Genomic DNA, 23,828 nt, shown 5'->3' on the forward strand with positions numbered 1-23,828 from the left:
TTGTTCTTCAGAACTTCTCTTTAGAGCTGGAAAAACTGTTAGACTTTTTCACCACTGTTTACCCCTCAAACAATTGTTTAACATTACATTGTGACTCAAACCCTCATTAGAAAGCAACATTTTTGTTTGCTTGCTTGAATTGGTTTCTCACACTTATTGGAATAAAGTTATGGTTAAGACATGGGTAGTCCAGAGACATGTGTTTTGAGCAGTGGTATAGACGATAGATGCTGCTGCTTTGTATTTTTACAGCACTTTACATGTTCAAAGCACATTACCAACTTTAATAAAGATTAACACCCTGGTGATATAGGAAGGTATGTATTTGTACAGCTGGAAAAACAATGAGATTGTGACTTGCCAAAAGCCATACAATCAATGGCAAAGTCTGTATTAGAACCCATGATTCCTGACTCTTGCTCCAGTTTTTAACCTCTAGGTTTTTTGTATGATCTTTGGTAAGTCACACAGCTTCTCCATATGCCTTGGTTTGTTCCTGAATCGAATGGGGATAATACTTCCCTAACTCACATGGATGTTGACATTAAGTACATTGTTTGTAAAGTGCTTTGAAATATTTGGAAGGCTTTATAGAAGTGCCAAGTATTATTTATTCATATTTATGGCTATTCCTCTATGTAGTGCCAGTAATAATGAATGTTCATTAACTATAGTAATTATTTGGATAGACGTAAGAATCACTGACTGAAATTGTTTTAGATGATCATAATGGTCTATTTTGACCTTAAAAATAAAAATCTAAGAATGTTTACTATATATTGATCTGAGAACATTGCACACATGAGTGAGTAAAAAGGCAGGAAGGAAGAAGAAACAGGACAACGTGGGTTGCCAATCCCCATGCATGGGGCCTTACTGGGAATGGATCCAAGGGGGAGTCTAAGTGGAGATAGTGCTGCCTATCAGTAGGCCCTTGTTGCCTCAGAAGTTTTTAAAAGAAAGCTGAGCAAGGACTATCTCTTTGCTTTGTCCCTCTTTAATTCATTGTCACCTTGGTGGCCTTCTTTTCCACTTTCCCATGTTTCTGCCATTTGGTCACTAAAGGGACATCAGTGGGAGCTTTGTTCTGGAATTGTATTCTTCTGACTAAATAAAAATAAGGGGGAAAGTTTGGTTGGCTGGAAGAGTTCTGGTAGCATTACTTCATATAATAAGCACTTGTTTTTATCACTTGTTGGTACTGTTATTGGTATATGTTAGGGCAGCGATTCTCAACCTTTCCCAACTGCTTCAGGAGTCTGAAGCCCAAGCCCCACCAACCGGTGCTCAAGCCTGAGCCTGAGCCCACCACCTGCAACTGAAGCATATTGTTTAGCTTCGCGGGGCCCTGAGCAATTTCCTTGCTTGCCACCTCCTAATGCCGGCCCTGCCCTTGTGACCCTCCTGGGGGGTCGTGTGCCCCAGGTTGAGAAACACTGATCTAGATGAGTTGATGTACGCTGTGGAAGACCTCTGCATAACGCCAGGTGTATGTGTACACCTGGTTGAGAACCACTGTGTTAGGGAATATGTTTTTTTACACCTGATGAAGAAGTGCCCTGAATCATTTTGATTTTTCTTTCATTCAATAGACAGCAGAGAAGAAACTGTTTTGGGTAGCATACCATTGCCTAGTTATGTAATATCTCCCGTTGGACCTGAAGATCGCATAAACCGCAAGTATTCCTTTAAGGTACAAGTAAATAAATTACAAAGTTTATGATTTATATTCAGCAGTAAATACACTAGATGTTTAAAATGTTTATTTGCATAAGAGAAGACGTTGTTTAGAGGAAACAATAACAATATCTCCATTTTAAAATAATTATAAAAATGAATGTTTCATTTTTACATCGTATCTACTTCATACATATTTACAATATTACATAGTTCTTTCTTGGATCTAATAGTTTTATCATAGTTCATTTTTCTGCTATGCTATAAGTTTCCCTGTTGCTTTAGTATGTGCCTGTGGTTAATGATCTTCTGTCTGTAAAATATCAGAAAATAAAACTGACAAACCTTATCATTTCTCTTATAAATAGAGAGAAATATTGACTTTTTCCCTCATAGACTGTTTTGCTTCACTGTGGATGGGGATGACTTTTTTTTTCTTTTTCTTCTTTGCAACAAAACCATCACTAAGTTTTGACAAGGAGAGGAAATGACAGTGCCATGACTTTAGTTGCTTTGTAATATAATGCATTGTGGCAATTAAACTTCTCATTTATTTTCTCTGCAAAAAATGGATAATTAGTATGGCCTCTATAATAGTTCAAAAGAATTAACTTCCTCCTTTTATCTCTTAACTCACGTTGTAATTTCTGCATCTTGGAGAATAAGAACAGCCACCTTTAACTACTAAATAGAGTCTTGAAGCTATAGTTGTTTAAGGTTCTACTTAGAACAACATTTTAATTTTGCCTTCCATGTAGTTTAAGTACATCTATTGTTTTGATAAGGAGTGTTCTTTGTTAAAATTCTATGTTGACTGATTTATGGTTTGCTGTAGCTATTTATTGCTCTTTGAAAATGCAACAAAAGAAAATAAACCTATTCTTGGTAATGGAAAAGCCTGCTTCCAGCTCACTACATGTCTGAGCACATGCATTAAGGCAAATTATAGAGGCTTCAATGCAGGTTATATTTTTAAAATATACAGATATTTGGAACAGAACATGACACATTGAATCCATCAAAGTAAATTACAAGCATTAATCATGCACAGTTTCATCAAGTGGTATGCAAATGATGTTCTAGAAAGAAACTTTCTTCCATCTTTTTGCCTTATGAGAATTACAGAAAGACTTAGCTTTTTAAATCTGCCCACCCAGAGCTTTTTCTTTCTTCTTGATTTGTGGGTTTTAGCAATTCAGACTGCCTGTTGCTGATTTCAGGTTTATTTTCTCTGGAAAATGGATTGAAATTGATTTGTTTAAATAAATGAATATTTCTTCTTCAAGTAGTGTCCCTACAGGTGTTCCACTTCAGGTCCACATGTGCCTTTGATTGGCAATTTTCAGTAGCAATGCCTGTTAGAAGCTCATGTGCCCTCTACCAAGGATATATAGAGCTGCAAAGGCAAACAGCTTTCAGCTTTGCCTCGACTTCTTAGTTGAGCTTGTTTAGTTCTTTTGATAATTGTACTACTTTAGTTATAATTTGGGGGTTCCTGTTCTGAGAGCTTTGCTTTTGGAGACATCATCAACTTGGCATGTTGCTGTCCCTGGAATTAAAGCACTGCCTTACCTGCTGGGAAGCTGTCCCGGTCAGCAACAGACATTGTGTGTATCCGTTGTTTGGGAAACACCTGCATCCCAGCTAAATTCAGTTCAGTTCAGCTTTTAAAGGCAGATCTTGTAAAAAATGGGAGATTAAACTTTGGCTCCTCGTGTTGGAGCACTCCCTCCTCCGATCTGCCTCAGATACAGGCCCAGATACCCTCCCAAGACATGAGCCTCAGAGTGAGCACCATGCTCTGTTGACCTTAGTACCTAGGTCTTTGCAGGATAAGAGAACAGAGGGTGCCATTAGAGCTCCTAGGAGGAGTAGTTCTGGATCTCCTTATAGTACCTCTAGTATCTAAACAGGTGACCCAGACTGCAACATTGATACCTCTAAACAGGTACGGCTAGACAGATACTACCACCAACACTCTCAGTATTGACATTGGTTACTGTGGAGCCCCATCTAATCCAGATGCAAATTTACGCACAAGAAGTTCAGATTCTATAAGGACTTGTTAGTGTCTGATGAGCCAGAGTCTGCACTATGAATGGGTATCTCATAGAAGTCAGTATTGAGATTTTCAGGGTCTCTGAGGCCTTACCATTTTCTAGTAGCCCTGGTTCTCTTGTACCATTCCATCAACCAGACAATGGTCTGCTCCTCCTCTGTACTATACTGTGGACTCTTTAGATTCCCATATCGCTGTACAGGGATCTCCCACTTACCACCATAGAGACATCTTTCCAGGCACCTTACCTGAGAAAAAGCCCAAAGGGCAAGAGAATCTCATGCCCCTTCTTATGAGTCTGAGCAGCACTGGATGCATCCTTCTCTACCTTATGGTCCTCCTCAGTGGCCATATTGGGTCTCATGGGCAGCCTTCCATCAGCAATATTGAGGGATCCTAGCTACTCCTGTGGGGAATATTGTGAAAGGCAATCATTGCTTCATCTCTCCCACTAAAACAATCACAACTTCTTGAGGAGCTTTTTAAAGAGCAAGAGACTAGAGTGGATAAGGATGTGACACCACAAACTAATATCTCTTCATCTTCTCCAGATATAGCTGTGCTGCCTCCTACACTCTCTTATGCCAAAGATTTTAAACAGTTTTAGGAGCTGATTAAATGGATTGCTGCCTTGCTTCGGATCCCATTGAACAAGGTCTAAGAGTCACAACATGAGCTCTTGTATATACTCCACATGACAACTTCTGACTGAATAGTTCCGCCAGTAAATGAGGCTCTACTGGATCCTGTCAAAATGATCTGGTAGACTTGAGCAAGTCGATTAAAAACACTTTGTTCTGCCAAAGAATTCTGAGTTTTTATTTTCACACCCTTTTCCTAATTCTTTGGTTGTGTGGAAGCTGTTAATGAGCGTTGTAAACAGCACCATACTGAGTCTATGCCATACAGTCACACCAGAAGCATCTTGATCTCTTTGGGCTTAAAAACTACTCTTCCTCAACGCTGTGGTTTAGAATAGCAAATTATTAGGCTCTGATGGCAAAGTGTAACCAGACCAATTACAGCAAATTAAACACTTTTATTGATCATCTTCCCCCAGATCATCGGGAACAGTTTCAGGCCATCAAAACTGAGGGTTAGCTCTTAATGAGGACCTCACTGCAAACTTCCCTAGATGCAGCCAGCAGTGCAGCTTGTTCTTTCTCTACTGCTGTTGTTATGCATTAAGCATCTTGGCTGCATCTATCAGCATGTCTTAGGGAGATCTAAATATCATAGAAAACCTTCCTTTTCACACTGAGACTTTTCAGTGAGTCCACCAAAGAATCGTGCACACCTTAAAGGACTCAAGGGCCACTCTCTGTCAACTCCTGCAAATGAAAGACAATGTAGTTGATCACAAATGGAACAGAGATCCATCTGGTCCAATTTTCTGGCTTTCATAGACCAGCTGATCCACCTAAGAAAAGACAGATACCAGAAGGACTGCTTGCTGTGACCCCTACCGCCACCCAACCCTTATTATCACTGAAGTGTCAATTTGATTATCTGGTTGAAGGTCAAGAACCTTCCTACCTTGGGAATCTTCAGCAACACCACACTACCCATCTTCCTCCCCTGGGTGATCATCTCTCCCATTTTTGACCTGCATGGAAGTATATTACAAATTATAACATTGGGTAACTCCATCCATTTCTCCTCCATCCTGCCATCCCACCCCGCTTTCCTTGTCCCTCCTCAGGGATTCTTGTCACAAACATTTGCTTAGACAGGCTGTCCCTTCTATATGTAGGAGCCATAGAACCATTTCCAGTTCACCACGGAGGAAAGGGATTTTATCCCAAGTGTTTTCTGGTTCCATAAAAGAAGAGGGCATGGTGACCAAATCCAGTGCACTTTCTAGAAACATTTAGTGTATTTTTGCAAATTTGTAAAAATAAATAAATATGGAGAGCTGAGACCTTGTCTACACTACAGGTTACTTCAGTGTAACCCCTGAGCGATGTAAGTTAAGAGCCTAAGAGCCAGTGTAGACAGCACTATGTTGGCAGGAGAGCTTCCCCCACCGACATAGTTACCGCCTCTCATGGAGGCGGGAGTTATTAAACCGATGGGAGAGCTTTCTCCCATTGACTTAGAGTATTTCCGCCCCAAGCAACTACAGTGGCACAGCTACAAGTGCTGTAGTGTAGATGTAGCTTCAGACACCATGTAACAAGAAAAATTACAAAGGAACTTTTGTAAAAGAATCTTCACTCCAACATTTAACAGGTATGATTCAGTAAGCCTTTTCCCTAGGAAGAAGCAAATACTGAAAAAGAGGTTAAAATAGAGGTCCAAGCTTCTACATCTCCTGAAGTATAAAATAAGAAACAATTGCAAAGGGAATATCTTATTAAGGATAGTTGTGCTAGCTAAAACATACCTTTTTAGTGAAAAAATGTTGCTTGGAAACTTTTTCATTTTTATGATAAAGTTATAAGATTGTAAACCAATGTAAAACTATTACAAAAGGAAAAAAAAAGAATTTAGATGGGTTTCAAGAGCCAGACATTGTCTCTAGTATGCAAGTTCTGGTGCTGCTATTGACGCCTACATTTGTTCACCTTGTGCTTTTACCTAGGGAGGATCAACAAATTTGAATCACTCCTCACTAGTTCTGCAGTTTGCCATGTTTATGTTTACTGTTAAATAACAATTTCAGAAACAATTAAGTTCTGTCAAAATTCCTTCTCAAATGATTTAGAGTATCCTAACTGGGCTTCAGTTAGTCTCTGACTATCAGCATAATATAGTCATAGACTCAGCCATGCAGGAAGAAGAGGAGAGAAAGAATGTGGTTTAATTAGTCACTTAACGTGTCTGGGAATACCCAGCAATAAATCATAAGTTCAGGTCATTGTTCTTTCCTTAATTGTTTACACTTATCTGGAACCCAGTTTGGTCCCACTCCGTTGCTGGGACCCACCACTCTCTCCTCAAATGAGGGTTGAGAGGGGCTGGAAAATGGGGCAGGTAGTCTTCCCACTGTACTGGACATTAGGAGCCCCAACTCTTCTTTTTCCAGCTTCCTTAGGAGATGCCATCCCTTAAATCCCCTTCCAATTTCTGTTTCTCAGGGAACCATATCCCCTCTGTAATGAATACCTGTACTGGACACCTGCCACCTACTAAGTTTGCCACATCTTGACCTATCCTCCTCATGTACTTTGCCCTGACTCGCTGTGAGGAAAGCAAAAAAAAAAACAAAAAACAAAAAACCCACCATGCATCAGCCAATCTGGTTGTGAAGCAAAAATTCCTTCCAAGGAACTAGCACAATGTCTACAGCAGATGATGATAAAGCCCAGTCCTGTTCTGATCTCATGGGTGGGAAGTTGGGTGCTACTGATTGGTGATCGATGAAAGTTCCTTCCCAAATGTACGGAGTATAAATACTTCCCTCTCCTCTGGTGCACATGGTAGGTAAGTGCTGCCACATTGTCCATCCACTTCCTGTTCCCCCTCCCCACACCTCCTGGCTCTGCTAAAGTCAGTCCATCCCCTTTCCTCCTCCCTTGTAACCCAATTGCAGTGGGAACCTTAAAAGGAGCTCTATCCCCTTTTTCTTGCTGGATGGACAAAGACCCACCACATTCAGTTACGGTGAGGACATTTGGTTAAAATCACTTTAAGCCATTATACTAAGACTTTTAGTAATGATCTCTTCACCAAACAATGTCATGTAGGATTTTATTGCAAAGCCAGTGTTATGCTATTACTGGAGAACTCATAAAATAAATCATGCGTACATAGACTGCCTTGTATTATTTGTAAAAGATCATTTGTTTGGCTGGAATAGACTCTACTTAAGCTTTTATCTGATGTTTGAATGCAGGTTTAAAGCCAGGACCTGTGGCTTTCTTACCTCAGAACAAAGTTTATAGCAGGGGCAAGAACAGATTTCCTAGGATTTCTATAGTAGTGATAACGTGAGACTGTCTCAAATTCCACACCTACAGCATCACGTGTCAGCTTGTAGAAGTTCAAGAGCACTGCCTTACCAGAATTCCATCACTCACTAGCCATTACATTTATCTAATCTGTTCAGTACCCTTAAATATACAGAGCATGGATGAACATTATATGTCATAACTAAATGCTGCTAGAAATAGAAAACACAACAAGATTAATCCCAAAATAAAGCTAGGACTTTTTCACACTGAAGTCCTGAACAAGTGGAAAATGTATCCTGTCATATTTTAAACATGGTCTGTCTTCTATTTAGATTAGTGCAAAATGCCAATTACAGTATAAGTATGAGTTTAATTATTGGCCAGCTTCCATTTTAAACATTTATTTTCTGATAGATGTATTTAGTTTGTTGAGCTGGTCTTAGTATTAAACAGTTTAAAACACAGAGTATTAAAATCATACTAAAAGCTGGAGAGTTCTCCCTGAGAAAAGATTACTTTTGATTGTTAGTGTGTGTGAAAAGTATTTTCATAGGGAATGTTTTTTAAGTTTATCCAAATATAATAGTAAAAAAATAGTTTAGGAATATTCCTCCATTATACTAGATTGAGAAAGTGGAGAGCTTTCCATCATTTCTTTGGCAAAGGAACAATTCATTGCAAGCAATTATACAAGCGTAGGTTCTGATCCTGCAGAATCATGTCCATGATTTGTTGCTTTAAGTCCAATATGGTGAAGATGAATAAGATGGAGTAGTAATAAAACTTCAGTAAGAGATCACAAATGACATCAGCCCTACCAAGACACTCTACTTTTACATTGACACTACAATGTATAACTTTTATGATATGGAGTTATCTCTTGGCGCTTGAAACCAAGAAACGAGTGAAATCCCAATTTTTGCCTATAAAACAGAGGCCATTGCAACACTGTTTCTGGGTATTTTAATGTCCTTTATTAGCGGAAATCAGGATTTACTATGTGGAGCTGCTCTTCATTGCTGAGACCTGTTGGGATCTGGGCTGCCATCTTTGTCAGTTGCTCATAGTATCTCACTACTTCCTGAAGTTGGTGTTGACATACTTCACTCTTTATATATAAATCCAATAGCCAGATTTAAGGCACATATGCTACCAGGGAGCTTTCCCTTTAGGCTCTCTGGTAGCTTATGTACCTTAAATCTGTCTAATGGATTTATTGCCATTATGTAAACTGAGGAAATGCTGTGCTCTGTATACCTGAAAGGGACTGTTTCAGACTTTAGAATGGAGGAAGAGGAGGGGGAAAATAGTGGTCTCAGCTTCTAGATTTCCTGAAGAGTTGTTATATCTAATTCCTCTTCCCTCTCCACATAATGTTGATAATTTTTTTTACAGGAAAGTGATTCACAGTCTAGCTTAGGGATGAGATATTCATTTAATTTTGGCTCATAAGTGTTCCATAAATTTGACACTTTTCAACCTAAGAGTAAGAGGAGTTATTCTTCCGTATTTTCATAAGTCATTGTGATGCCTGACTTTCAGAGGCATGCGTAAAAAGTTGCTAACTTTCTCTGTGTAATTGTGACTTTCTCTTAGTTTAGTATTGCTATCTATGAATGTAATGGTTCTAGACATTTAATATTAGTTATTACTTACTTTAATCAGTGTAGTTTTGTGTTAAAATATAGTCCTTGAAAACCTGAATCCTTTTACTATTTTAACTTCAACTTTTTTTGTCCTTGTCTTGTCCTTATTGGTATGCTCTTGGGGTTTGCTCTCCATTTCTCCTTCTGTGCCTTCTGGGAGAGGGCCTGCCTTTTCCTCTGTCTGTCCAGAATAAGGCATCTGAATGCATGAATAGGTACCAATATTATTTTTTCCCCAGTTATGTATGTTCATGTGTTTAACAATGGTTTAAAATAAAAAACAAGTCTCTCAAAACTCTTCTGTGTCTGCTAGCACTGACAGCCATCAGACACCAGCATAAGATTGTGGGTTTTTTCTTGCATGTTTGACATGCTACTAATAGATATCTGGAATACGTTTGAATGTTATTTTGACCAATTTTACATTCTCTTAACTCCATTGAGAGTCAGGGTTTGTTGATCATAGCATGACATCTTTGTTCCTCATTCTCTGAGGCTATACATGTAATTTCTTCAGTCTTTGAAGGGAGAAAGGTGCCATATACATATTGCTTGCTGCTTATACAGTTTGTTAGGCAAATAGTGTCCTGCACTCTCTTCCAGTTGCATACTGAACATGGCTACTCTGAGAGAGAGTGTAATAGAATTCTATGGGAGAAAAAGACATACCACATTAATTAGGATATACAGGTGAATGAAGACAGAGTTCAGTTTAAGCAGCAGGTTACAGCTTCATTAACTTAATCCTCGGGAGAGGCATGTCTCATCTCTTGTGACTCTCACATACCAGGTATTTAAGTGTGTTTAGTGCAAGGTTGCATGGCTCCCACTGTACAACCTCATAACTTGGGTAGACCCTCTTCACCTTATCCTTAGGACTCAACTCACTTCTGAATCCTCCCATGCTCCCCACTCCAAGGAAGGCAGGAGGTTAGCAAAGAGGGACCTCAATCTGCAAAGCCTTCAACTCTCCCCTTCTGCCATAGTCACAAGGTCCACCAGCAAAATTCCAGGTCTCTTACTTCTGGGAATTGGCCCTTTTGGCCTTTATCCATACTGGACAGCGGCAGCAAGTTGCAATGAACTAAACATTCCTACAAATTACTAATATTAATTTCTAAGTCCTACTTCTTTTGAACAAAACTATGCTTCCATTTTACTGTGAGGAAGGTGAAAAAAACCAACAGGCCACACAATGGAAAAAATTTGTTCTTGATCCCAAAACAGGTGAGTGGTCAGACTCTGTGCATCCAAAACCACAGCTACTATACTACAATTATAGCGAGGGAGGGTAGGCAGCCAAGGCACCCCCAAAAACCTTAGAGGTTTAAATTAATGGTGAAGTTAGGGGGATGTGAGAGCCCAGTCAGCTTCCCACTTTGCACCACCCTCTCCCCTCCCCCCGGCTAGCCAATAGTATGTGGAAGGCCTTGGAATCCCAGGCATGTTCTGTCCCCTTTCTTTCTAAGCTGTCCTGTAACACACTGCTGTTCCAGTCAACCTTCCCGCCTAGTGAGATGGGAGGTGGCAGCCAAAAGACTTGCACTAGAACAAAATATATGATAGAGCTGTCTTAAAGGAAATAAGAGGGCTCCCTTGTAGCAGTCATGTAGGTGAGTGAAAGACCATGTTCGAATGTTTGCAGCCATTCTGGGTAAAAAGGAAGGGAGCAAGTTGTCTACAAAACATGCAGTGCTGAAATAGTGGGGAAACCCCCCTATTCTACAATAAGTTTGCACATGGTTGAAGTGAGAGTCTGATAACACTAACTCAGCAATTTCAGAGTATATAACAAATCATGTAGGAAGCTTCACAAAAGATCAAACGTATTGTGTTCTGTCAAAAGTGTTTGTATTTCTAAAGCCAAGTATGATGGTAGGTTATTTTTCAGTGTAGAATAACAAAGGGGAAAAGACTCCATCAAAACACAAGTCCAACTATAAGAGTTATATGTGGAATGTAGCTTTTAAAATAAAAGGAATGTTTGTTTTATACATATGTATATGTGAATGAAAAATTGACTTGGTTCAAAAAAGCTTCTGTGTAGTTCATATTTGTGTGTGTTGATACTAGCTGTAGTTTGTTCAAAAACTGTACACAGTTAAATTACTAATGTGCTCAAAATATTGATTGCATGAGCCTACAAGATGAATGGAGTTTTATAGTCAGAGTTCCAGTGCTTGGAATGCAACAGAAAAGAGGGAGATTCATAGATTTTGTGATTAAATAAATATAACCAAATAAAAGCAAAGCTTCTGAAGCCAAAATAGAGGATTTTTGAAGAACTAACTAGTATAGAGAAAACTTGAAAATTGCTGACCTCACTTACGATTCTGTGAATGGCTGTCAGTTGCTGTTAATTCTGTTAACAGTAGCAGATGAGTTCCGATTGTCTACTTTTAAAGTGCATTTATAAAGTAACACACAGGAAATATTGTAGCTTGATTCAGGAAGGAGCATCTGATGAGACCTACTTAGTAATGTGGGTACCATGTCTTTATGGAACTGTGGGTAAGATCTGACTTAACATAACTAGACTAGAATAATGAAAACACACATTTGATATAAAATTATGTACATAAGAACAATAGAAATGTCAGAGTGTTAAAGTTTAATACTTAGCTGCTGGTAGCTTCATATATCTAAATATCTCAAATAGTTTTGGTTTTGAGATAGCACATGGAAGCTTTTTGTATGCAATAACATTTGAAATACAGTACCATGTGCTTTAATAATTCAATAAATGTTGCTAACTTTATCATCAAGTCTAGTGTTTTTGTAGCTAATTTAGTGTTTTTTAAAAGCATATTGTTTAACCTAAAGGTCTTAACATGCAATACAATTATTCCTAAAATGCCAGTTTAAAAAACATGTATGGTAAGATTTATATTGTGTTTCTTCTAAACAGATTGCTTCATGATATGATCTAGGAAAATTGACTCACTTAAGCAATTCTTGCTAAAAGATGCATTAGTTTGTTTTGTATTGTGTTCACAGCAAATAAAATGCATCAAGTAAGATAGGAGTAAAACGAAAAGCTCCAGTTATTGGTATGAAAAACAGAACAAAATGCTGCAGTGTTATTTTAATGATAGGAAAAAGAGGGAAAGGAACTACACAGCACTAACTGATCTCAAATAAAATTAAAAAGTGACATTAAAACTCAACTTAACTGCTGTGGTTATAGTAGTGTGATATCTTCAATTTTATGTACAGGAGGATACTGTGAGAACTCACAACTTTTTTTTTTTAAGGTAACCACTCAAGTTATAATAAATTTTTAGGCTCAGAATAACAGGTTTGTCTAATTTGTCTTTGCTTTTTGCTTTTACAGGCTGTCCACACAGGGATGAGGGCATACATTTATAATAAGAGTTCTATGATCGGCTCTCAGGCAGAGCATTCAGGAATGCGCACATACTACTTCAGTGCGGATACCCTAGAGGATATGAATGGCTGGATCCGTGCCATGAATCAATCTACTCTTATGCAAACACGTTCATCACTGAAGAGGCAAGTTCAACATGTTACTAACTTGTAGCTAAAAGTTTTTTTCAAAAATCAGAGTAGTGAGTTAAAATATATTTTTAGAAGCAAGGGAATATTCTGTTTTCATTTTAATTTTTTAAATCAGAGAATAAGATGTATACATTCTGATTTTAAAGAAATTTGCAGGTTTTTTTATAGTGGTCCTACATTAGTATACTTAGATACTTATGAATCAACAAGCTAGGGAGCACAAAGTAAAGAAAACCCTATGTTCAAAATTGTTTTGACCACATCAGTGGTGCTGGTACACAAATAAAGTACTAGGGCTTGTCCACATGAAGACTTGGTATGCAGAAAGCCAGGGTGTGAATGAAATTACAGCTTACTAGGCTGTTGGGCACTAGATCACTGTGGGGACCCTGCTACTGGACTTAAAGATCCATAGAGTGCAGTATGTCAGAGCACACTATGGAACTTTTAGTATGCTGTAGCAGGGTCCACACAGTAACTTAGTGTGCAACAGGCTAGTGTGCTATAGATTCATTCACACCCTGGCTTGCTGCGCGCTAAATCTCTGTGTGGAAAATGAAATGAAGCAAGTTTAAAAAGAAAAAAAATAGGGCAAAAAAAAAAAACGATTGGAGAGGAGTGGAATGGGGATACTGTTTTCAAATTTCTAAGAGGGGTATTCTAAAGAGTAGAGAGTAAAAACCAAACTATAAGAAAAGGACAAATGTACTTATCAACTTTGATTTTCCCATGCTTTTTAGTTATGGAATATAAGTGTATAGATACATCTTGGAAACTAGTATTAGTTAACATCTCGCCTTACTGTATTTTCTAACTTTGCATTTTGTAACATTTTGGGGGAGCGATGTGCTCTGTGTTACATAACTAGCATAGTGGAGTCCTGCTTTGTGATTGGAGCTCCTAGATGCTACTTTTTCTAAAGCTAATGTCTGAAGTGCTGAATTCAGAAGTCCAGGAAAAAGCAATAATTGAGCAGTAAACTTCAAAAGAGGCTGGGATGAGGAGCTAGCAGTTGAAAATGCTCTCAGAGCCCAGAGAAAAAATCTGTTTTGGCTCAGACAGGACATAAATAGACAAAAAGTAAGAAAGACTCCATTTTTAAGACCACCCTTTATGATGCTTGGTGATGGATCAGAAGAAACTATGAACTCTATAATAGTAATAAATTGTTAAGATTATCTCATACCTTAAATAATAAATATTTTCTTTCTTGTGATGTTAGTATAATGCCATTTTAAAGGAATTTCCCTCAATGTTCACATCAAGGATATATAATATTTACCACCCTTTTATTCTGTTTTTCCTGTAAATTTTTAAATGAAATACCTCTTTGGAAAACTCTGACTGATATCTGGATATGCAACATGAAGAAGTTATTTAGTTAGATATCTTTATTTCAAGTAAAAGATAATAAAGAAAAAAACTTATTACGTGCTGAGTTGCTGATATGACACAAAGGGGGAGCCATAGTAAAAAATGAATTGTTCTTATAGCTGGTCGCCAAAAGAGAGACAAACCAAGAGGCAAGATCAGTTTGTCCTTGAGAGGCAAACTTTGAAAAACCGTCATAGAAATAAAAAGTTGATAGTCTGAGTGTAATAGCAAAATGCAGTCAGCAAGAAGATACTGTTAATGTTGGCTCAGTTGTATGACGCATAGGTCATTGTTACAGTTTATTCAGATGTTAATTGATTTTAGTGAACTTTCACTCCCTCCTTCTGTTTCATGTATATTCATTACATAAAATTAGTGGAACATCAGAACACTCAGCCTTGATCTATCTCATCCTTCCCATTGTGACAGTGCTCTCCTCACCACCAGAGTGCAGCTTTGATAGGTCTGGAGGCAATGGGGACACCTCCTGCCTTCATATTCTTTCCCTTACACCCCCTGCCATTTGACAGTGGAGCATGGAGGGACTGGCTGATTGGCTCTTACCTGCTGGGATAGGTAGAATGAGGTAGTTTCTCTTTCCCTTTACTGCTGGTAGTAGCCAGTTTGAACTCTTTCGCTTTCTGCTGATGACTCATCAGTTTGACTGTGTTCGAGACCTGCCGTTACCCACCCATATCTAATGAGCTTGATCTCTTTTGATAGGGGCTATGTTGATGGCCATACTTTGTTTGGGATCTGGAAGGGATTTTTCCCATATGGCAAAATTGGCAAACTGATGAGTGGTTTTTTTCACCTTCCCTCCAGCATCTAGGAGGTCAAGTTTGGGGGCTTTCAATTTCATTGTTGCACCTTTAGCAGGTTCCAGTGCAGTCGGTCAGTTAAAAAGGGTTTGATGTGAGGTTCCTGTAACCCAATGGGATGCTTGGGCATGGGCCCACAGAACAACATTGTTCAGTGAGGGGGTATGTCTCCATGTCTGTTCAGTGTGTGACTCCCTTCATTTTATTTCTCCTACCTCCTACATAGAGGAAGGGATCTCAAGGGATCCAGCCAGGATCTCAAGGCAGGCCTGAGAGTGTACAGGGGGCATTGCCCTCTTACCCACCCTTGGGTCTGTGGAATCCACACTGGAACAGCCCTTTCAAGTAGTTTGGTTAGTTAAGGGTTTTAATAAAGTTGTGGCCTTTTTTAAACATACTATGATGCATGTTTCAGAGTAACAGCCGTGTTAGTCTGTATTCACAAAAAGAAAAGGAGTACTTGTGGCACCTTAGAGACTAACCAATTTATTTGAGCATAAGCTTTCGTGAGCTACAGCTCACTTCATCGGATGCATCCGATGAAGTGAGCTGTAGCTCACGAAAGCTTATGCTCAAATAAATTGGTTAGTCTCTAAGGTGCCACAAGTACTCCTTTTCTTTTTACTATGGTGCATGTGTCTCGTTTCACAGCATGAGGGAAGTTACAGTGGCAGGCAGAGGGCAACTCTCAGACTGGGAGATAGGGACTTGTATAAAGGAGTGTGATGCCTAGATTTCCTTCTGCAGCAAACCCTGACCTGCCTGTCTCCCAGGAACCACAGATCTTGCTTTCTCTTTGTCATGTCACTGCCATTTTCTTGCCACCTCCGCCTGCCCCGAGTGGCCTAGAAAAAGTTCTAGGACTGTAGAACTAGGGTCTTGGAGACACACAGAAGTTGCAGTGTCTTAACTAAAATCTGCTTTTAAATTGATTTAGCTAAACTGGTGCAGGCCTCTATTGACTACTCTTTAACTGGATTATATCTATGTAAATCATGTGTAAACAGATTTGCATATCCACATAAAGGTTTGCAATACCTTAGCTAAATGGATTTTAAAACTGATTTTGTTGAACCACTGCATCTTTTGTGTGGAAACAAATAGTCCTTGGTTTAGCTAGGTGACAGAAATTCACATTCAGATTCACATTTGAATATTTCAAAGAGGGATCTCAAAACTCTACTTAAAGTGGCAATGAAAATTAGTGAAGAGTTAATGACAAGTTATAAGTTCAGATACAGATGTAACTGCATAGAAATGCAGGTGATAACTATTTTTTTCTGGGAGATTTTGGCCCACTTCACTAGTAAGCATCCTACACAATTCAGAAACATTTGTGCCAGTCTTTGTTCTATATTTTATAACTCAAAAGGAACACGTAAGAGACAGGAGGTATCCTCTAGCCTGCTGAAGACTTCCCTATCTAACCTGGGGTTGGTGGGTGAGGGGATGACTAAATCAACCAATAACTGTTGGTTTGTCTTTAGCTGCTTCCTGTTTTTCCCTGTTCTTAAAATTGACTTAGTACTACTTTTCTACATTTTGACTTTGGCAGTGTATTCCTTTTCTTACACCTATTCTGAAAAGAGAACTCTTTATACTGAGGGCTTATCCTGGTCTTAACCCTTAGGCTCTGAGGATTAAAATTTCACAGTGCAGTTTCCCAGAAGTACTGTGCCTAGTGCTTGCTTTTGGCAAAACTCTCAAACAATAAACAAAGGATAACCTTCAAATTCCAGAACCCTTGTGTTTTCCAGTTAATTATTGTCAGAAGCAGTTTTCACAGTGGCCATACCTGTAATGAGATTACTTTTCTTTTCTTTTTTTAAGATACAAATAACAGACCTACTAGTAACTAATCTTTTTGCTCTGGAATCTAGATCCAAAACTGTGATTATGGTTTTGGCTGCATGCTGATGCCCATTATGTATGTTCTTTTTAAGTTATGGCTAGGAACAATTGAAAGAAAAAATATCAGGGAGGCCCTGCAAATTTTACATACTGATTCCATTTTTTCACCCATATCTAACATTGAATTGTGAAGGAATAAAACAGAGAGTGAAGATAGAATAATATTTGTTTGGAGGAATTAATATTCAGAAGATGTTTACTTATGTAATTCTCAGTCTGAAAAGCAATTTAGAAAAATAAATTTGAACCTGTGACAGGGTGGACCAGACCCAGAGGCTCCTTGCTGGAGGCCTCAGGGTCCAGCCACACTCATCCCAGGAAAGGAGCTGTGGAGCTAAGTCCTCCGAGCAGCCTAGAGAGGCTGCAGGGAGCAGCTAATCAGTGCCCAGAATGGCCATATAAAAAGGACCTGCAGTGCCAGAGACAGGCAGTTCCTGGCTGGAGGCAGAGGAAGGTGATTGGTGCTCCTGGCTGGCCAAAGGGAACTGCAGCACCACGGACAGCTCAGTACTGGCAGGGTCCAGGGGAGTGAGAAAGAGCTCCAGGCTGGCTGGTGGCCCTGAACACAGAATAGCCCCATGCTAAGGATGAAGCATCAGCGAAGGCTGGGGCTGTGAGGAAGTGGCCCAAGGAATTGAAGGTAGTTTTGTTAAAGGGACATAGCAGCATTAGAGTCTCTGGGCTGGGACCTGGAGTACTGGGTGGGCCTGAGTCTCCTCCCCACCCCATAGGCCACTGGGGAAGTGGCCTACAATCAGACAGCGATAACTCCCTGGAAGGAGAACTGAACTGTTAAGCGGCCCAGCTGGCGAGTGTCTACACAGAGAGTTTTAGCCCACAGCCCTAGCCCTGCTAACCCGAATCAGGTCACCTGGGCCAGCCGCGGCTGAGCTGCTGGTCTTTTATCCCTATGTGACCGTACACTATAAACCTAAACAAAAATTGGTGGGAAAAATCCCAAGAAAGTTAGTATCATGTAAATTATGACCATGCACAAGACTGAAAATGTGACTGAGAGTTAGTACTAACTATTGAAGATGGAAATGCAGACATTTTATCAGAAAGGTACACATATCCCTAACTCCAGTTGCTTTAGGTGACGCTCTTTCAGTTAGCAGTGATTATTTAATATTGTTTGTATTAGATGAGGTAGAATCTTTCATCATTCATTCCTGTCTTCAGCTTGCTTAGACTATGGAGAGCTGTGTATTTATTCAAACTGTCCTGTATAATTTAAACTGTCAGTCTTTATTCTTGAAACACATGGGGCTGGTCTTTGGGGTGAAGACAGCAGTGTGAGGAGAAAGATAGGGACTTCAAGTGGGAAGAAGAGGAGAGGTGGGAGCTTGGGGAAGGGTTGCAGTATTGAAATTTATTTGATAGGGGTAGGCATTGTTTGTAGGACAGAATTAATTTATTCATAACTGGGCCAGATTTATTTATAGGTGCAAAATTGATTTATTTATGGGGAATAAAGATGTGCCAATGGTAACTTAGCATGGTTTTAGTCCTTAGGCAATTAGACATCAGGGCATTTTTCAAGCTCTCTTCCTCCTCATCCTATAATGACTGGGAGAGCTGTACTTTGTGAATAGCGGAGACACCAGCACCCGGCTCTGTCCAGACATTTGGAGCTGCTTGCTTGCCTGCCTTGCTTTGACATAGATACAGGAAAAGTGGGGTACTTTGTATGTGAGTGGGGGAGTGATTCAGGGTCCTCTCTTTCGATTGTCTTCACTAAGAAAAAATGTGTGCTCTTAACACGAGTTAATGGGTGTAGGCTCTCCCAAAATCTCCTGAACCTGCTAACTTGTGTGAAAACTACACACTGCTTTGTCCTCACTAGGATTTTACCTTGAGTTAAAAAAATTAGGAACACTTTTTTTCCCCCTAGAGAAGACAAAGCGTAGCTATTTTGCCATCTTGCTTCTTCCCCTGCTTCAGTAGCTGTGCCTAGATGATTGCCCTTTAAGCTGTTTCAGGACTCTGAAGTGATAATGCTGCCTGCATGCTGCCATTTCCTGTCTTTAACCTCCGGACCTTCCGTCCTTCTCTGTTCTTTCCTGTATACCTGCAATTTGAATCGTATAGTTACATGGGAGGGTGGCTCAATTGAATTGATTCTCCTGGACCTCTGAATACACTTGAACTAGGCCCTGAAAACTGGCTGCCGTGGTGAGGCCCCTCAATTTTCTTTTTTTTTTTGAAAATCGTCTTTTCAAAAAATAGAGGTGGGTGAAAAAAATTGATATTCAAAATTTTTCAACAAAAAAAGGGACAAGCCGTATGCCAAAAATGTGTCCTTATTTTTGACTAGCTCTATAACTGTTTAGAATCTTGGCAGCTAAGGGCTTGTACAGAATTACAGAATTGCCCAGTTCTTGAATGGAATTTGTTCAGACAATGGCACTTCAGCAGTGTAGACTCTGTCTGGCCCTTAAAAGGAAAGTGAAAATATAGCTTTAGTCTCTTGGAGATGCAAATGTCACAGTGACACTGGATAGTCCGGTTTAGGACCTCTGTGTTCAAAAATCGTTTAATTGATATAGCATTTAAAAAACCAATAAAGTTAATATCTGTGCACTGCTTGTATAGTTTAAAAATATATCAGCCAAAGTTTCAGACAGATTTAATAAATAGGGACTACAAGAAAAGGCTTCACAGCTAGGCTACGTACTTTGAAGCTTTACAGATGCTGACACCAAAAACTGACTATCTGGTCATATGGTTTCAGAGAAGATGAAGTGCTACTTAGAGATCAGTGACATCTTAATAAAGTGCCAAAAGAGGATTAAATGAGGAAAGTTACAGATGAAGTGGGCTAGCTTTCAAAAATAACATAAACCAGCAATAGTACCTAACACTTTTATATGCTTTCCAATTATCAAATAATTTCAAAAGATATTCTGTTTTGGGTTTTGGGCAAGATTTAGAAAAAAGGAAAATACCTAAAATAAAGTACTTAAAATAACATATTTAACAATTTTATCTGTGATAGTCTTGTTAAAATTTAGCCACCAAACTGAAGAAGGGTTGGAACAATTTCTCTTGTCTCTGATGGGACTTCGCCTCTCTCTGGATATTGCTATATCTTCCTTATCAGAAATGGCTTATTCTTGGAGCTTATAAAAATACTTTGAAGAGAATTTTTTCCCCTTTGAAATGGAGAAGCTTGTACCACATAGCAGGTGTTTTCCTTTCCTGGGAATTTGTTTTTAAGTCTACAACTTCTTCCCTCCCAACCCCTGTAACACACAATTTTACATTTACAGAAGTTAAACACTATGCTGAGGCTATCAGGATTTTCAGTTTATTTTTCAATAATTAAGCATAACTGTTTCTAGGAAAGTGCAGCTGAATATAAGTTTGTTTGGTGCTTCCTTAGTAATGGTTTGTATAAATGGGGGAACAAAGGATTCTCACCCAGTCCTATCTGCAGTCACACACCCCTGGTGCATCAGGTTATCACCAGCTGTAGAGGCTATTTTTGTGGGCTTCCCTTTCTTAAAATCTTAGCAAATCTACACTGACTTTTCTTTTAAGATTTCACACTAAAGCACATATTTTCATTGCAGAGAAACAGAAAAAGCAGATCAGCAAGCTGTTCCCCAAGTTAACCATGTGGATTCCCGCAAAGAGCATGCAAAGGTGGATACTGCTGATATAAAAGGAAGTTATCAAAAAGCAACGGAAACCTTTGGATATGATAGGCATGAAGAGATAAGAAAAGAAAGAGAAGATGAGGAACGTTATGTCTTCAGAAAAGAAATTCTGGAATCTAAGAGGGGAAAATCTAAGCATCCATTAACATCAGGAGAAGTTGATCAGTTTCCAGATTTAACAAGTGCATCTCAGCCCCAAGTAGCTCAGCCTCAGCCAGTTGAGAAGAATGGGACGTTTCCTAGTTCACTAAACATGAGTGTTGGCCCAGTGGAGCAGAATGGTACCAGTTTGTATAAAAGAGGATTTGTTCCCAGAGCAAATCCAGATAAACAGACACAAAGGAAAAACAACATGACTCAAGTGGAGCACTGGGTAAAAGTCCAAAAAGGAGACACAAAAAGGTTAGTAACAAGCCAGTCTTTAAATAGTTAATTGTGGTGTTCTCAAAATAAAGGAAAACAAATGTCAGATAACTGCTTTATACGAAGCAGAATGCTACCATGTTAAGACAGTATACAGTGACCACTATTAATTTTTATCATCCATCCAGTGCAGAATAACACTTTTCAAATAGGTACTTTGAATTCTGGAAAAGTCAGTATGATACTGATGAAAACATTTCCTTAAATGTGTTCATATTTTTATTGTCAACTGAAAAGATGAGACATTAGAATATGTTTATATTCTCTTTGAACATAATAGATGTTTTGTTAAAAATTTTGACCTGAATTTATTCAAAATTTAAGAGCTAAAATGAAAACACTACCTCTTAAAGTCCTCTTTTATTCATGGACAAAATAGATTACAAGTTTAACCTCTGTTTTCCACTTAAAAACAAGAGAGAGAAATTTTAACCTTTCCCCCCTATTTCTTTTCCCCTACAATACTTGTACATGGGTCATGTTGGTATGTAACACATATATGAAATGCAATGTAACTGGATTCTTCAGTATTTTGGATGCACAATATGTCTAACGAAGCAGCACTAAAATGTCCCTGTTGCATACAAGATGCATCTTGTTCCTTTTTAGTCTGTGAAAATTACATGAAAGCCAGGGTGTATAGGCAGATGGAATGCTTAATGTTTGTATTATCTGTAACTTACCAATGTTTTCATCTGTTTATTTTTCTTCAATGTGTGTGTGCACATATGTATTTCTCTGGTCTCTCTCTTTCTGGAAAGTAATGGTCTGATAAGTAATAGGTGTCTGCTTTTTACTGATCCTGCAAGTTACTCCATGTGGAGTTCCAGTAAAGTTAGTTGGGGGCTATACGCTCGCACAAGTCCTCCCACATGGAGTAACTTTTTAGGATCAGAGCCTTAGATATTAGAGGAAACTTAAGAAACTGAGATGAAATGGTAATATTGAATGAATAGAGACAATCGAATGTGTGACTTGTGGAGGGAGGACTCAAACTGTGATTTTAAAAAAAAAATTAAATACATATTAAAATTGTTCATATTTCTCTGCTGGAGTTCCAGTAAGAGACTTCAATTAATTAATAATGCAAACTATGTGAAATTCTAGTTTTCTACTCCTCCCACTTACCTCCCCTCAAAAGAAACCAAAAAGCAAAACAACCCTCAGAGGCCTATATGCTGCCTTAAGCTAATATTTTCAATAATTCTTAATTCTTTTATCATTCTGTTTTATTTGCGTATTTATTTGTTTGGGTGGATACCGTTAAAGGGGAAATTGTCTTCAGTATTTTTTTCCTGACATGCACTGTTGTTAATATATGCTATATAAATACAATGTCCTATCTTCCTTTAGTGTTATATACTAGCCACACAAACACAGAAAAAATTAAAAACATTATAATTATGACTAAAAATTAACAGACCAGTTTAAAATCTATCAGTGTTATAGGAAAGCCACTGAAAACATTCCCCAATCGCCCCCCGCCACAAAAGAAAATTGTGGGTTATGGTCAGACTTCATTAGTACCTAACTAGGAGGCATTAGGAAAATTAACAGATTTCACTTTTCCTCTGAGTCAGTAGTATGCAAATTTCCCAGCCTGGTGCTAGGGACATTGCAATTGCAAATGCCATCTTTTGAATGAGACATAAAACAACCGGATGTATTGTTACCATAAAGCTTTATATGGAACTTTTGCCAGTGTTAGTTAGCAACAGTCTCCTGGCCTAAATCCAGGTTGATTTTTTTACATTCTGCCTGAGTAAGTGCTCTCTTCATATAGTAGTTTAGCTAGATGTTATTTTTCACATCCTTGCCTGAGAAACACTGTTGTGATGTGCTGCTTATGCAGAATGTGTTTCCATCTCAGAGGCTGATGCATTTTAATGATGGATGAATGAAGTACAATAAAGTACAGACATGCAGCCTGTAAAGGACATTGGGATGTGATGAAGAGTGCCATAGAAATTTAAGGTAGTAATATTAACTTTGAGAGATGGCCAGTGTAATTCATTTTTTATTTTAATTTGTTGGATTTGACCATGAACAACCCACTTAGTTTTATGATGCTTCACAGTCCATGGATTATGTTGTCATTCAGTAAATTATAATAAGTCTGTAGTATGTGATTTGCAGAATGCACTATTTTGGGGGCAATAAATCTGATGCCTGTTTCTTAAATTTATATACCCATCATTTTAAAAAGTAATATTTATAAACATTAGTTTTTTATTTTAAATTTTAAAAACCTCATAATTGCTGATGCATGAAATACATGCAAAGTTGCTTACTGGCTCAACTCAACAAACTAAGACCCTGATCCTGCAATGTGATGCATGCTAGTGGACTTCATGTGTCTACACAGAAACCTATTTATATCAGTGATACTCTGTGTGGGCTCCAGGGGTTCACCTGCATGATTATTGTAGGTTCAGGATCAACAGTTTAATATCTGGAAGGTGGCATAAGACATTTTAAAAAAGATACTCTTCCTCCCATTTCATATAGTGCCCATAGCTGGTTCTATGGTATTGATGAGCTTTGTCTCTCAGTAACACAGCCTTGTAAAGTAAGACATCCAAAAAGATTATGCAGGTCGAAAATCACTGAGGTAGAAAGTTTTAAAAAATGTTCCCAGGAGGTTAGTGATTTTTCTTTTAAGTAATTCCGAGTGAGGGGCTCCCCCATCTTGTAGTCATTCAGAGGTGATGCTCCATCCTTCAATCTGAAGACTTCAATGCACAGGCAGACATGGTGAATACAGAACTTGAGAAGAATCTGTTCTTTGGGTTTTGTTTTTATTCTTTTATGAGTCAAACCCAAGCTAAACCTTGTTTAGT

The 23,828-nt window shown here is 38.7% G+C and overlaps 1 protein-coding gene across 1 annotated transcript in view; it reads left to right on the forward strand.

Moving 5' to 3' along the window:
- PLEKHA7 (pleckstrin homology domain containing A7) overlaps positions 1-23,828 on the forward strand; it is a 290,610-nt gene that overhangs the window by 197,273 nt on the left and 69,509 nt on the right. Inside the window, exons 8-10 of the mRNA XM_077820064.1 lie at positions 1,593-1,693; positions 12,613-12,791; positions 20,479-20,967. Of these exons, the coding sequence (XP_077676190.1) occupies positions 1,593-1,693; positions 12,613-12,791; positions 20,479-20,967 (769 nt within the window). The remainder of the gene's footprint in view (positions 1-1,592; positions 1,694-12,612; positions 12,792-20,478; positions 20,968-23,828) is intronic.

The sequence above is a fragment of the Eretmochelys imbricata genome, chromosome 6 (assembly GCF_965152235.1).
Source record: "Eretmochelys imbricata isolate rEreImb1 chromosome 6, rEreImb1.hap1, whole genome shotgun sequence".
Classification (NCBI taxonomy): domain Eukaryota; kingdom Metazoa; phylum Chordata; order Testudines; family Cheloniidae; genus Eretmochelys; species Eretmochelys imbricata.